The 15,038-nt window shown below is 32.9% G+C and overlaps 1 protein-coding gene across 2 annotated transcripts in view; it reads right to left on the bottom strand.

Annotated features, from left to right (window-relative positions):
• The window catches only part of MAN2A1 (mannosidase alpha class 2A member 1), a 164,475-nt gene that overhangs the window by 82,962 nt on the left and 66,475 nt on the right, over positions 1-15,038 (bottom strand). For both annotated transcript variants that reach the window (XM_063085636.1, XM_063085638.1), the window contains exons 7-9: positions 12,979-13,165; positions 8,708-8,885; positions 2,001-2,203 (exon numbers count right to left, since the gene is read on the bottom strand). In XM_063085636.1, the coding sequence (XP_062941706.1) occupies positions 2,001-2,203; positions 8,708-8,885; positions 12,979-13,165 (568 nt within the window). The remainder of the gene's footprint in view (positions 1-2,000; positions 2,204-8,707; positions 8,886-12,978; positions 13,166-15,038) is intronic.

Below are 15,038 nucleotides of genomic sequence, written 5' to 3'. Positions count from 1 at the left end.
TCTATATGTTCAACATGTTAAAGACAATTGATTTTTCTCTCAGCTTGAAAATGTATCAAGATTCAGGAGAAAGGAAATATTCCAAGTGCTTTTTGTAAAAAATTATGAATTTTTTCCTCTATACTGTAGAAATAATTAAAATATAGTAATTAATCTTCACTTCTAAATTCTAACCTTTCCAAAAATCATGGCATGAGAATCACTAAATTTGAATTAAGTAGACTGTGTATAAATATTCATATATATCCATAGCAAATATTTCTGGTTTTGAAAAAAGTACATATACATATACAAGGGTACTTCAGAAAGTTCATGTAAAATAGAATTAAAAGATAATATGGATCTTTCAATGAACCTTTTAAGTACCCTCGTATAGATATCCCAAAGTGTTAAAAAGTGAATTTTAAAAATATTTTCTTCTTAATATTTTTCCATTTTATCCACATTTTACAAATGAGCATGAGAATGAAATATTACTATTTTCATACAGTTAACTTATTTTCATATAAATTAATATATTGGAAATCCACAATTTTTTGGTTTTTTGCTCTGTTTTATTTCAAAGGAGCAGAATTTTCAAAATATATTATTAGTAGCAACTACTACACCTTGAATATATTCAATAAATTAGGACTGAACCAATATTTATAACTATTTGCCTCTAAAAAATACTTAACATTTAAAAAGCAGTGGTCTAAAAGAATTATTTAGTATTTACTCCATTTTACCAAAGAAAGTTTAGAATAACAGAACAGATAACTGATTGACATTCTATTGGATAAGGATACTATTTTATTATAAATATAATAAGATATATTCCTGTGGCATCTCCCAAATAACAGTCAAAGGTTTGGCTTTTACAGTAATGATAACAGCAGCACAACAGCAATAATAATAAAAACACACACTACTATACCAGAGTACAACTCTTGAAATACATGATTTATATAAAGCCTTTTTAAAGTGTACTCAGAGTCTACTAGTATATAAAAAAAGGTAGATGTGCTCTACATTTTTTTTTTCATACTAAGATTCATCATGAAAATGAATTGCTCTACTGGACTACACATAGAGAAAGCCTTGAGAGCCCTTGGGGTAGTTTAACTTTACCAAAGAACAATCAGACTCAGTTACTTAGAACAGTAGTTTTCAATATGGTAGCCACTAGCCATAGTGGTTATTGATATTTAAATTAATTAAAATTAGATAAAATTAAGAATTCAGTTCTGCAGTCACAGGGTCAGATTTCAAGTGTTCGATAGTTACATGCGACTAACAGCTACCATACTGGGCAGTGCAAAAATAGAACATATCACTGAAGAAAGTTCTATTGGACAGTGATTGAAAGTTCTACTGGATAGCACTGGTTTAATGTTTCCGTGTTTTCTACTGACTTTTCTGTCTTCTCCATATCAGGTTCTTTATCAGTCAATCACTCTGTTTGTCCTATCCATTCTCATCTCTTTCAAATTTTCTTCTAAGCAAAAAAATCATAACTACAGAAATGGGTTTCAAATAAATGAATAAGAACTGAGATGGAGCCTCTAAAGTACTCCCACATATAAAATATATTCATTTTGGAGTGTGCACTGAGGCCCCCATTTTGGTTGCTGAGAGGCTTTATTTGCTTCTTTGATACTTGTCTGTTTCCAACAATTCAGCCTAACAGATTACTGGCCTGTAGATACATGATGGTGTCACTGAATATTAATATGATGTGCAAAAAATACAGGTAAACTAATTAGAAAAATGCAAAACACAGAATACAACTCCTAGAAAATCTAATTAGATAAACTGCTTTTCCTTCCAGAACAAAAACCCATGTAATAATTTAATTATACTTTGGAGACATATTTTCTGATTATACTAAAATTTCATAATTATATTAATCACTTCATAACACCACATAAATGATGTATATTATGCAAAACTCTATAAAAAGTCTATGATAACATAAAAGAAATGAATAAATAAATGTAGCTATCTAAAGACAAATGCACCTTAAATGAGATTCAATGATTCTATCCATTCGTTTGTAAAAGGGTCTGGATGTAAAGTAGCCACTCCAGTAATGATCATCTCGGTCAGCATAAGTGAAAAAATCTCCACTTAGAACAGGAAACACCGAATGGCTATTCTCTCTTCTAGTTATATCTGCTTCATTCAGAGCATCGAAATAATCTGATAAAGTTCCAAACTGTATCTGGTAAAAAAAAAAAAAATTTTTTTAAGTTACACTTCAATTCTTCATTTCTACCTTAAAATTATTTACTTCTTACCCTGGAAGGAAAAGTTAATAATAAATATTTAAGATGTGCTTCCAAGTTAAGATTTTACAAAAATCAAGAGCAGTGGGGGGAAGCATCAGTTATTCTCTTTTACTTGCATCAAGCCCCAAATTAAACTAAGGGAAAACTTGTACACCTAAGCAGTTAGGAGGAAACCTATTTAGATCTACACACTTGTGGATATGAAAACTCTTTACATATCTCTAGAATTTCAAAGTATGCAAGAATCTGGGCATGGAGTCATCCAAAAGAATGAAAGATAGGGTAGCAGCAGAAAGAAAAGACACATATTTTGAACAAAATGTTCCAAAAGAACAAGCTTTGTTATCCATAATGTATTTCATATATCACACCCTCCCCAGACTTCCTTTCCCCCCAGTTGAGTTCTTGTAAGGGAGAAGGGAAAGACTTTAAGAAAATCAGGTCATTAAAAAAATGAACTTTCCCTATTAGCAAGTAACACTGAGTAGAAGTAAAACACAAAAAGTGACAAGAATAGCAAGGTTGACTGCTCAAAGGTATAGGTCTTTCTGACTAATGATTTAAATTACTAGTACATAAATCCATTTTTATGAGTGCAAACTATTCTACAAATTAAAGGAAAAAAAGAAACATTATACCAGATTTTGTAAACAGATATTAACAGGCAGTCTTGTTAAAAATAGATTCTTCAACAGGACTGTGTTCCTTTTAATAGAAAGATGCTGATTTTGTTGTGTTTCCTACCTTACAGGGTACTTCAAAAAGTCTGTAGAAAATGGGATTAACAGATAATATGAATCTTTCCATGAACTCTTTGAAGACCCTCACACACGTGCACACTCACGAATACTGCATGCAAGTTATTTTCATTCAATGTAGCAATGAGATGAGTTTGAATCCTATCTCTAGCACCTATCTGATATGTGGTTTTGAGCATATTATATAATGTCTCTGTGTGTCTCTGTGTTACAGCAAATAGGATTCTAAGTAAAAGAACCGTGACTTGTAAATAATGGTACAGATTGAGCATCCCGAATTCAAAAATCTGAAATCCAAAATACCCCAAAATATAAAACATTTTGAGTGCTAACAGTATGCTCAAAGGTCATGCTCAAAGAAATGCTCATTTGAGCATTTTGGATTTTGGATTTTCAGATTAGGGATGCTCAACTGATACAATGCAAATATTCCCAAATCCAAAAAAATCCAAAATCTGAAACACTTCTGGTACCAAGCATTTCAGATAGGAAATACTTAACCCATATAAGTTTTAGCTAATATTTCTCCATTGCAAAGGCATAATTTCAGGTGGAAACACAACAATGATATTAGTAAATCAAATACAAGTTACTGCAATCTAATTGTGCTACAATAAGCTTTGTTATAGCAACATTATGATTATTTCTAAATCTTTATGTTTATGTTAAAGATAAGCAATTTTCAACTATATTATCTATTTTTATCTTGGCTTCATCAAATACAGTATGATCTGAGGCAAGCTGATCTCATCTATAAGGGGGAATAATCATGGTACCTACTGGAAAATGTTTGGAGAATTAAATAAGTTAAATAAAGTAAAGCACTTCAATAGTTAATGACAAATAATAAGCAATCAATACATTTTAATTAACAATATCAGTATTATTACTCACTCAGTATCATTACTAGAAAACAGAATATATGTGTGTCTGTGTGTTTGCAACCATATAAAAAATGAGGGTCACAAATAGAAGGAAATATGGCATTAACCTCATACTTAGCAGGTAAAGATGAATTCAGGGAAGTATACATAATAACAGTAGCAAAATAGTCAATGATTTAAATGTTTCTGAGTCTTACTTTCCTCACCTCTATAATAAGAGGTTTTATTTAGATAACAAATATCCCTTTGAATTTCAAAATTTAAGCATCTATGCTACAGAGTTAATATTAACAACGGAGCATATCCTTTCAAATTATTTCAATTACTTTTTGGTATGAGCCAGGATGAAAATATTTTCTTCTTGGCAGTTCCCCAGAGCAAAGTTTAGATAAGTGGCCTACTAGGCTTTCTCACAAACTTAATTCAATCTTTAAGAACTGAAGAACAATCTTCTATCTGTGCTAGAGTCAAGAGTAATTACTTAAAGTAAATTTTTCTAAGAAGTCTCTTGGTAGCTCATGTAAAGTAAATATTTGGAACACCTAAAAAGATAACCATACAAAAATATTTAAATGATTTTTTACATTAAAAGGCAACAAATTCAATCTTAAACATAAGACATATCTATCAAGACAACAAACAGGAAAAATTACATAAACTGTTAAATAAGTGATGATCAATAGCACACTAGCTGCCTTAGCTAGTCAAATGTCAATTTTTTAGCTACTTAAACTCAATTATTTACTTCTGTTTTCTCTTTTATTAAAGGAAAATAATAAATTTATGCTTTCAGTTTAGACAATGTAACTTAAAAGTTCCCACAGAAAACAGATATAAATAGATAAATCATACAGAGAAAAAGAAAAATTGTCTGCTGTTATCAAAGAGCAACCAAAGCAGCCAGATTTAAGAAACAAAAATCCTTAAGGGAAAGGAAATATATCAAGGTGAACCCCACACTCTATCAAATTTTCATCTCAGGGAACTTGTCCAGTCATTGCACAAGACATAAAGTCTGAATAAAACGAAGTACCCCAGAAGAAGCAATTGGAAAAATTCAGCAACTGGTCATAAAAACACACTCTGCAAATGAGGAATAAAAGGAAAATTCTTTAATAAAAGAAATCTATAAAATTCTACAACAAACATCACAACTGATGATGAAATACTGAATGTTTTCTCCCTTACAAAAAAGTATGTCCACTCTCACCACTTCTACTCAACATTATACTGGAAGATACAGCCATTGCATAAGGCAAGAAAATAGACTGAAAGGTATAAAGTTTTAGAAAGGAAGACATAAATATGCCATTATTCATACATAGAAAACCCAAGAAGAATCCACAAATAACTATTAAAATTAATAAATAAATTTAACAAGGTTACTGGATATAAGGTTAAAAGGTAATAGTCAACTATATTATTATACACAGAATGTACCACGTTCATGGATTAGATGGCCCAATATTTGTAAAAAAAAAAAAAAAAAAAAAGTTAATTGTACTCAAATCAAAACACAGATTCAGTGCAATCCCAATCAAAACCCCCATTTTTTTTTTTTTGGTAGAAACTAAAAAGTTTTCTTAAACCCACATAGAATTACAAAGGATGAAGAATAATGCAATATTGAGGAGAACAAAATTAGAAAATTTATACAATTGGATATTAAGACCTATTATAAAGCTGGACTAATCAAGACTGTGAGATTAGTCAAACAGACCAATTAAACTGAACAGAGTCTAGACACAGACCCACATGAATATAAGTCTCACTCGTGATTAATAACACAGATGATGCTACAGTGCACTTGGGGGAAACTAATCTTTTCAATAAGTAGTGCTGGATAGTTAAGTGGTCAAAACTGTATCTTGATCCCTATCTTCACACAATTCAGAGCAATCCATTCCACATAAATTATAGACCTAATTGTTGACAGTAAAACAATAAAGTTTCTAGAGAACAGTTTCATAAAAAATGTATTTTCATGACCATGGAGTAAATAAAAAATTCTTAAACAAAACATAATAAGCACTAACAATAAAGAAAAAATATTGTTATATTAGATTTAATTAAAATCAGGAATTTCTGTTCATTGAAAGATAGAAATTCTGAGAGTGAAAATGTAGGCTACACAGCAAGAGAGAATATTTGCATAACTTTTATCTGAAAAAAGGCTTAATCCAAAATATATAAAAGAACTAAAAATAATAAGGAAAAAACAGAACATTTAATTTAATAAAAAAATTATCAAAACACTTAAATAGGCACAAAAGATGATACCCAAATGGCAATAAACTTATTAGAAGACACTCAACCTTGTTAACCAACAGGGAAATACAAAAGAAAACTATCACATCTATCAAAAGGATAAACAAAAAAACTTCTGATAATACAAAGTCTGAGTAAAGGTGTGGGACAACTGATGCATCTATTTTGGAATACTGTTTAGCAGTATATACTAAAGTTAAATATGTACACACCCAATAACCAAAAAATTCCATCCCATTTCATACCCACTTAAACTCACATATGTGTGACCAAAACATGCACAAACGGTTCAAAACAGCATTACTTGTATTAAACAAAAACTGGATATAACCCAAATGTCCAACAACAGTACAATGAATAAATTGTGGTATATTCATCAAATGGATACTATACCGCATTTAAAAGGAATAAAGTATGGCTACATGCAACAATATGCATGAATCTCACAAACAAATATGGAACAAAAAAGCCAGACACAAAAATATACACATTTATGATTCCCCTCACATAAAATTCAAGAACAGGCAACACTAATCATGATGATAGAAGTGAAAACAGTAACCACTGTATGACTGGAGATCTGAGGGACTGTTCCAGGGTGTTATAAATGTTCTATTGTCTTGATCTGGATGGTAGTTAAATGCAGGTTTTTAAAGTTGAAAAAAATTCTCTGTACACATTATGGTTTGTGTACTTCCCCTATGTATGTGATACTTCAATTTTAAAAATTACTTAAAAAAGATTCTTCTAATTATCCAACAAAGGAGGAAATAGGTAAAATACTAAAATCAGGATCTAATTTTTCCTAGTAAGGCAAAGACCAGGCCTTTCTATGGACTCCAAAACCATTCCCAAGTAAAACGTACTTAGAGGTAAGATACCCACATACATACCACCTACTCTGGTCAAATATTCATTTATGAGCTTCATCTTTGAGGAGAATGCAGAGATAATTTAAACATAATCCTTCTGCTCAGAGTTCATAATCTAGTAGAATTCAGTTGTAAACGTCTTAAACAAACTAGATATTTTATTAAAGTTTATTTATCTATTTGATATTATCAAAGTTTATTTAATAAACTTGAATTCTTACTATATAAACAGTGGTCCATCAGCAGCTTTCTAATTTCCTACACAGTATCATCACTTCCTTTTTATAGTATTTTTACAGATCTTCTATTGTCTTACAGGTTAATACACGAAGATAATACAAATGTTGAAAAATTAATTTTCTTACACAGAGTCTCTATGATGCACTAAAAAAAAAAGACTTTAAAAGATTTATTGACCAAATGCAATACAACTCTTGTTTGAATCTTGACACAAACAAAACACTTGTTAAATAATGTTTGTATGAGATCAGGAAAACCTGAATTTCTCCAGAGATACGATATTATTGAATTACTGTTAATTTCTTAGATGTGATAATGGTATTATGATTATTTTTTTAAACAGAATCCTTATTATTTAGAGATACATACTGAAATAGTTACAGTTGAAACTATTCATACATGACACTGGACACTTGGTCCAAAATAATCCGAGGATGAGAAGGCAGTGAGGGATAGCTAAAATCAGAGTGGCCATAAGTTGATGAATGTTGTAGCTGAGCCATGCATGAGAGAAGAAGGGGGCTATTTGTGCTCTTCTCGAAACTTTATGTACATTTTAAATTTTCCACCAAGGGGAAAAAAAGAGTAGATGTGGGGAGCTGCCCACGTTACACCATAATCGCCATTACAAGATGGCGCCGGCCGACACTGACAATCGGCAAAAACAAGTCTAGAGCGCATGTGCTGGGAATTTCCCCACCTCTAGTCTCTGCCTCTCCCGTGGCGTCATCTGGGCTGATGCACGACCGCCAGTCAGAGGGGGACACGTCCTAGGCGAGGGACAGTTTTCTATAAAAGGGAACGGGCTTCTGTACTTGGAGTCTCCGCCCCGATAAGCTTGTGCTCTGCCTCTCAAGACGCATTAAAGCTTTACTGCAGAAGGATCCTGTGTGTGCCACGTCGTTCTTGCTGGCGAGACGGTTGTGCGGGACAGTAAGAACCATAGTCAAGTGATTTTAGAAGTCTTTGCACTTAAGAAAAATGTTAAGTGTATTCTCTGGACATGAGACATTTGTTTGCAAAATTCACGACATGATCATCAACATTTGCCAGTCACACTACTAAATCACAAGGATGCAACTGTCAGGAAGAAACCATAAACTTTCAATGCTGGTAGAAAAACAGGACATCTCTGAAAAATGAAAATCACAACTTAGTAGGTGTATATTTTCAATCACATAAAAGTAATGATTCTATAACCCTCAAGGAATGGTAAGAAAGGGACAACTTTAGAAAAAGAACTATAGTACACGGTAATTTTCTTTCTGATGAATTATACTTTAACACAAGAATTACATATTTTCAGAAATACTGGGATGCAGGACAAAGATACTAAGGATAAGGTGGTATAGCCTCATTTAACAATGGAGGCTCAACTTCAAATACAATATCATAAATAAATATTTTCACATTACCTTTACTCTAAACTCAGGTTTAGCATTCATATAATCAAAAAGCTGCTGATAATTCTTGAACTGTAAATCCCATTCTGTATGTTCAGAGTAGCGGAAATCATCTCCTAGTGGGGCCAGGAGAACTTTAGTACGAAAAAGCTTTGACTTCTTTCGGTACTGATCTAGAAGCATCTGAGCCCTATAAAGAAAAAAGGAAAATATGAGTTATATTAAGAAAAAGCCAACAGGGCAGCCTATTAAAAAGGAAATATCTAACTTCAAAAGTGTATTCTAGGTATATTACAAGAAATTACTGTATTTTTTTATCTACTTTCTAGATTAGTTTATAGGCAGATGTTTTTAAACTAAGCTGTAGAGTGTATGCCCCCCCCCCCCCCCCCCATTGAGGCCTAATCTCCACTGTAACTGTTGAGGGTGGGAAATCCCAGGTCTTAAAGAGGTGATTAGATTGCAGGACCATGCTATAGTAAATGGATTAATGATGGAGGTCAGGGGAGTGGTTCTGAGGGCATTGAGAATGAACACAAAGAGTCTGTCCCTCTGCTCCACCATTTTCGCAATGTGATACTCTGGTATCACTGTCACAACCACCAAGACCTTTATCAGATGTTTACCCCGGACTTTGGACTTCCCAGCCTCAGAAACTGTAAGGAGTAAATTTCATTTTTTTTTACAAATTACCCAGTTCCAAGTATTTTGTTATAAGCAACAGAAACGGACTAATACAAACTACCATACTAATTTTCATTATCCATTTAAAATATTGATAATTATTAGCAGAGGAAAAAATATATAGTTTTCCAATGGATTATCCTTAGAGAAATACAGTCATATACCAACTGTGTCATATTATTACTGGGGTACTAATGACTTCCTGAAGCCCAGCCACAGAGATTGGATCTCAGATAGCCCATGTTTTAAAATAACTTAGTCCAAGGAGATGATAGGATTTCTCATCTGTATGAACTTTGATGTTTGCTTTGCTTTAATATTCCTTCCTCCAACTTAATCTAAAATTTGGCTGACTAAATGTAAAAAAAAAAAAACAAAGTGTACTTTGAATGAAATCAAAAGGAATGAATAAATTTTAACCTAAAACACTTCGTGGAACCATATTTCCTTTTCTAAAAGAAGAAAATAATTCACTTAATATGTGCTATCAATAATCTGAGTATTTGTCATAGTGCCCTTCTTAGTACTGATCACCAGATAAGGACTGTGAGTTGAATTAGCTATTTTGGTTTCTACCTCCCTGGGATCCAACCCATGACTCAAAAGGTCAGCTAAACACAATGTTCTGATGTGATGAAATAGCTCTTATATATTCTATTCCACTATTCCGTAGAATATCCTTCAGAAAATGCTGAATTTGGGCACCGTTGGGGGAGTCTAGGAATACAAATGAAGAGGAAGGGCTCGTGAAAATGAAATTAAACAAGCAGATGAACCCAGAGTAGTTCACAGTGTTTGTAAAGTCAAAGCTTAAGAAATTAATGATTAAATAACAGTGTGTTTTTTACCTAGTGTTCCAATTTTCACTTCAAGGATTACTCAAAAGTAAATTCCAAGTCACAATATAAAAACTTACGTAAGTAACTAAAGGAACATGAATGATGGAAAGAAGCATTTTATAAAGATTATGAAAAAAACATTTAGCTAAATTTAGAATCTTATATGGTCTCTTTAAATTTATAGTCTCTGAAATTGCTTTGCAAATATTAAATTTTAGCAATAACTTAATGACTTGGTGAATAAAATGTAACCACAGTGTTCTCTTAGTACTTAGTTTTAAGTACTCTAAGTACTTAGTACTTAGTTATAACACTTAGTTTTCTGAGATGAGCATTTAGAACAGTACTTAATCTTTACCAGTAATTTGCTAACATTCCACATTTACCAAAAACAATTTTAGATTATTACTTACAATAAAAGACACAAGAATAATGAGATTAACCACAGAGAAATGGAAATAAGACCAAAAGAAACAAGGGTAAAAAAAAATCAAATACATAAAACACAGATACAAATTATAATGTGACTGAGCATCCAACTAGATTCCCTAAGTGGCCAGAATAAAAAGAAGTTTACTACTAGATATTCTATATCTTGTGTGTGTATGTGTAAATCACACATACAGAAAAGAAATCACAAACATTAATGGCATGCCTTTTACATTTGGCATCTATCCTAACTCTCAAGCTCCTGCCCAAATAGTGTCAACACTGTGAAAGTCAAGTTACAAGCCTACACTACCTGGCATGTAGCAGACACTCACTAAATATATGGTGAACTAATGACAAATGAATTGACTGACATCACATTTGAAGACATGCAGGTGCAATTTGCTCTTGACTTATTCTACCAGGTAAAAAATGTCAACTTAACTATAACCAAGAAAAAAACAAACAAACAAACAAAAAACCCCACGAAACAAGTTATCTGACATTCAATGAAAAAAGCCAACTTAAAATATATGGTACTAGTACAAAAAATGAACTAGATGAAGAATGACATTTCTTTATTTGCAAAGTAGAGGAACCTGCTGAACTAGACATATCAAAAGATGCCACCTGTATATTATAGTTAAATCTAATTTTCTTTAGGTTATTAAAAAGTTGAAAGGTGCCATTGAGCTGGAATGCCGGTGTTCGATCTTTATTCATCACCAAGTCAAAAAGAAGTTAATAACTGAATGTGAAGTAACCAGTAGAGTTAAAATTTCAAGACTTAAAAGAAATCTACATAAGTATTACATAGACTCATTTATTCGTATGCCTCCAGGTGCCTAGAAACCACTTTCAGAATCAGTGAAACTGACTGAGCACAATAAGGTATGATCCTGGCAGGCAATCTTTGAAGGGTTAGATGATATAGTAAAAGGATTACACAAAATGGCTTTTGGTCCAATAATGCACCTCAAATAGGTACTCTCAGCAGCACTCAAAGACAGAGGGACTCACAATACCTATGGGTTCGCTGGAACTCCCCAAAATATGGCTAACCTTAAAGAACTTCCTCAACCCTGACCATCTGAGGTCAGAGAAGTAAACACCTGTAAATACAAACAGCTGTTTGCCTAAGCAGACAGGCAATGGTCCCCCACTCTCATCCCTTCCTTTTCAATACATCTTCCGTAACATAATATAGGCTTATTCTCTCATGCCTAATAAGCCTAACCCTATCTAGACAGGAGGCTGGTCAGAGTTCCTCACTTGTTCTCACTGATGCAGGAACCAAGAAACTAAAACCAGGTCAATCCCTAACCTTGGACAGTTTTTCAAGACAATTATAAAAGTCAGATTTTGATAGAACAGCTCCATGGATTCAAAAAGTCTACAGTGCTTAAAATACCTTCATGTCTGCCACAGTGAGAGACTTACATTGGAATATTTTCTTTATGACCACAAGGACTCATTTAGTGTAAAAAGACCCCATCTCACCTTCTTCCTCAGAGACATTTTTTTAAAAGTAACTTTTTTTTTAATAAATAGATTTGATAGTGCAAAAATCCTAATTTATTTAAAGACTATATTATTTTCCTAGCAGAGTTTAGTGTTTTTATATTACAATACAATGTTTTATTTTAATGCATTATATATCACTAATTCAAAGGTAAGAAATTAAACTTTAAAAGAACCAAAATTAGAAACTATGGGTAACTTGGTTTAATGAGATGCTTCTATAATTAGCACAATTTTCTTCTAAATAAATGATTTATTCTTTTGATTTTTACTAAAATGTATTTAAGTACAAATATCCCTAATTAAAGTTTTCTGGAAGTCGAAAACATCAGAAAGATGCAAAGATGTATATTCATCAGAATTGGGCAGCATTCACTATTATTGAAATTGTTATTAAGAGAAGAGATAATTACACTCTTTATGTGTTCCATTTCAAAAAATGTTTTTGCAGTTGGGTTGCTTTTCTTACCAATTTGTACAACAGCAACCAGAAGTTTTATTGTCAACAAAAGTATATGAAATCAATCAAACACAGAAGGCTTTTATAATGAGGGCAAAGGAGGTGGTAATAATAGGGTATTATAAGTTATCCATTATATATTGACCTACCATTGTTCACTTTCCATTAAATTATAACACATAAGAGGTATAGTCAAAGCTCTGGCTTTGCTTTAGATCTGGTTTGAATGAATACCTCAAAACAAGGATAATGTTGGCTACTGAAGCCCATTTATTCAACCCTTCAGCAACTAACAATTGAGTAGATACTTTGTTCAAGATGTATTTCTTATGAAATAAATATTTTCATACCTGCTTTGGATATTTCCAAGATGTATTGTTTCTGGGGGGATTCCCCAGGGACAAGCATATCTGCCTCCAGGAAGCCGTTTAAAATCAAATTGGCAGCATATTTTAGGATCAGGTCCACAAGTGTGAGGGATATCATAGCTGTAGAAGGGCATCATGTGGCAAAATATATCTGTGACAGATTCCAGATCTAAAATAAAGAGGCAACAAACAAACCTGCATTTATAAAATATATTTTCCCCCAAACTGTCCAAAATGCTATTATTCTACAAATATTTAATGCAAGCTCAACCCTAAATTAACAGTCCCTGAAACTACCTGTACACCAGCAGTTTGAAGGAAGACACTCATATTTCTCAATCTCTACCTCTTCTATCTAAAATAGCACAGACAAAAAGAGGCCCATCACGAACCAGCAACCACTGACTGAAAGGATACAGACTGAGCAGAAGTAAAAGTTACAACCAGCTCATCCAAAATTATGACCATGTCTACCCCTGGCTGCCAGCTCCTGCCACATCTGTTCCCACCCCAGGTAACAGGACATACTGAGAGAGACCACATTAGCTGCAGAGGCTGGGTAAGAAGAAGACAGGAAAGAAGTAAAAAAAAGGAACTGGAAGAACAAAGGAAGAAAGGTGGAGCAGGGGCTTATGAAAACACTGGACAAATTCCTATTCACTTCTTGCAGTGAGGAGAGTAGGCACAACACAGCAGAGTCCACGGAGTCTCTCCCAATGTTTGCCCAGAATAAGCCAATAGGAATTTTCACCAAGCAAGGAACACAGAAAAAGAAAAAGTAGTTTTCAAAAACAAAAACAAACATTAAAAACAAGGCAAACAAAAAAAGATATGGAAAACAAGCCCCGATTTCTGACAGAAAATCATTTTTAATTAAAACCACAACGTCAGCACACGTTGCTACTACTACCCTGAAGAGGTCAGAAGCCTACCACCAAGTGAAACTGGGGGACTTAACTAGCAGTTAAAAGTGGCTATCTTTGTGGGCTTTCAGTGCCTACTCCCTTTATTTATGTATGGATTTCCAATTTTCAGCAGTGGGTATGTATTGCTTTCATAACAAAGAGAGAAAAGAGAAACAAAAAAGCAGCATTTGTACTTTTAAAAATGCAAATAACCACTTTATTAAGATCCAGAACACACAAACAAGCTCAACTTGAAAACATCTTTTAAAATGTAAAATGTTCAAATCTATTGGATAAGTCCTAAAATATTCTAGTTTTAGCCATTTAGTTAAAATAATTACCAGTTCTTTTCAAAATTTTAAAACTATTAAAATCTATGTATTTCTGTGCTGTCAGCTGTTTCACCGAATCACATCCACAAGCATGACACCTTGGATGCTGGTCACTAATTCTTGCTATGTGCATACAAGTTGTCAGGAGTCCCAGGAGTGATGGCAATGCCACCTCCTTTCTCCTGTTGATCAAGGCCACACTCAACACCTCACTACTTCTTCTCACACCCTACTATTTAGCAGCTCATTTACACATTTAATTTTATCTGCTACATTTGGTTGTGTCTGTATTTTATCAAATTAGACTATAATTTCCTTATAGGCAAGGATGTTTCCTATATCTCTTCCTAGTACAGTACTAAATACGTAAAAGTACTCAATAATTTCTGACTGACTGATATGTGTGGGCAATTTGAATACAGACAATAATTTAAGTAGGCCTTCTTCAAATTAATAATCCTTCATTTTCAAGTTAATATGCACCTTTGCATTTGCTCAAACTACACAGTATGCAAGTTCTTATTCTCCCTACAAGTTTAATTTTCCAAGAAAAAAAAAATTATATAGCTAATTGCCTTCCTTATTGAAAAAACAGCAGTACATACAAGAAAGTTACTGTCTATATTTACAAATATTTTTTCTGAAACACTTAAGGGGTCTGTCTAGATTATGCAGGAAAGCAAGTATGATGTACTATAGTAACTTCCCAACATTGTTTTAGCAATGAAATCCTTCTTTTAGATGAAATCTTACTGAGAACTCAGTGCCAGGGGATTAGGAGCCTGGGCTTCAGGAACTGCACAAA

The sequence above is a fragment of the Cynocephalus volans genome, chromosome 2 (assembly GCF_027409185.1).
Source record: "Cynocephalus volans isolate mCynVol1 chromosome 2, mCynVol1.pri, whole genome shotgun sequence".
Lineage (NCBI taxonomy): Eukaryota > Metazoa > Chordata > Mammalia > Dermoptera > Cynocephalidae > Cynocephalus > Cynocephalus volans.
The sequence above is the reverse complement of the archived record's forward strand: the minus strand, read 5'-3'. Positions and strand labels throughout refer to the sequence as shown.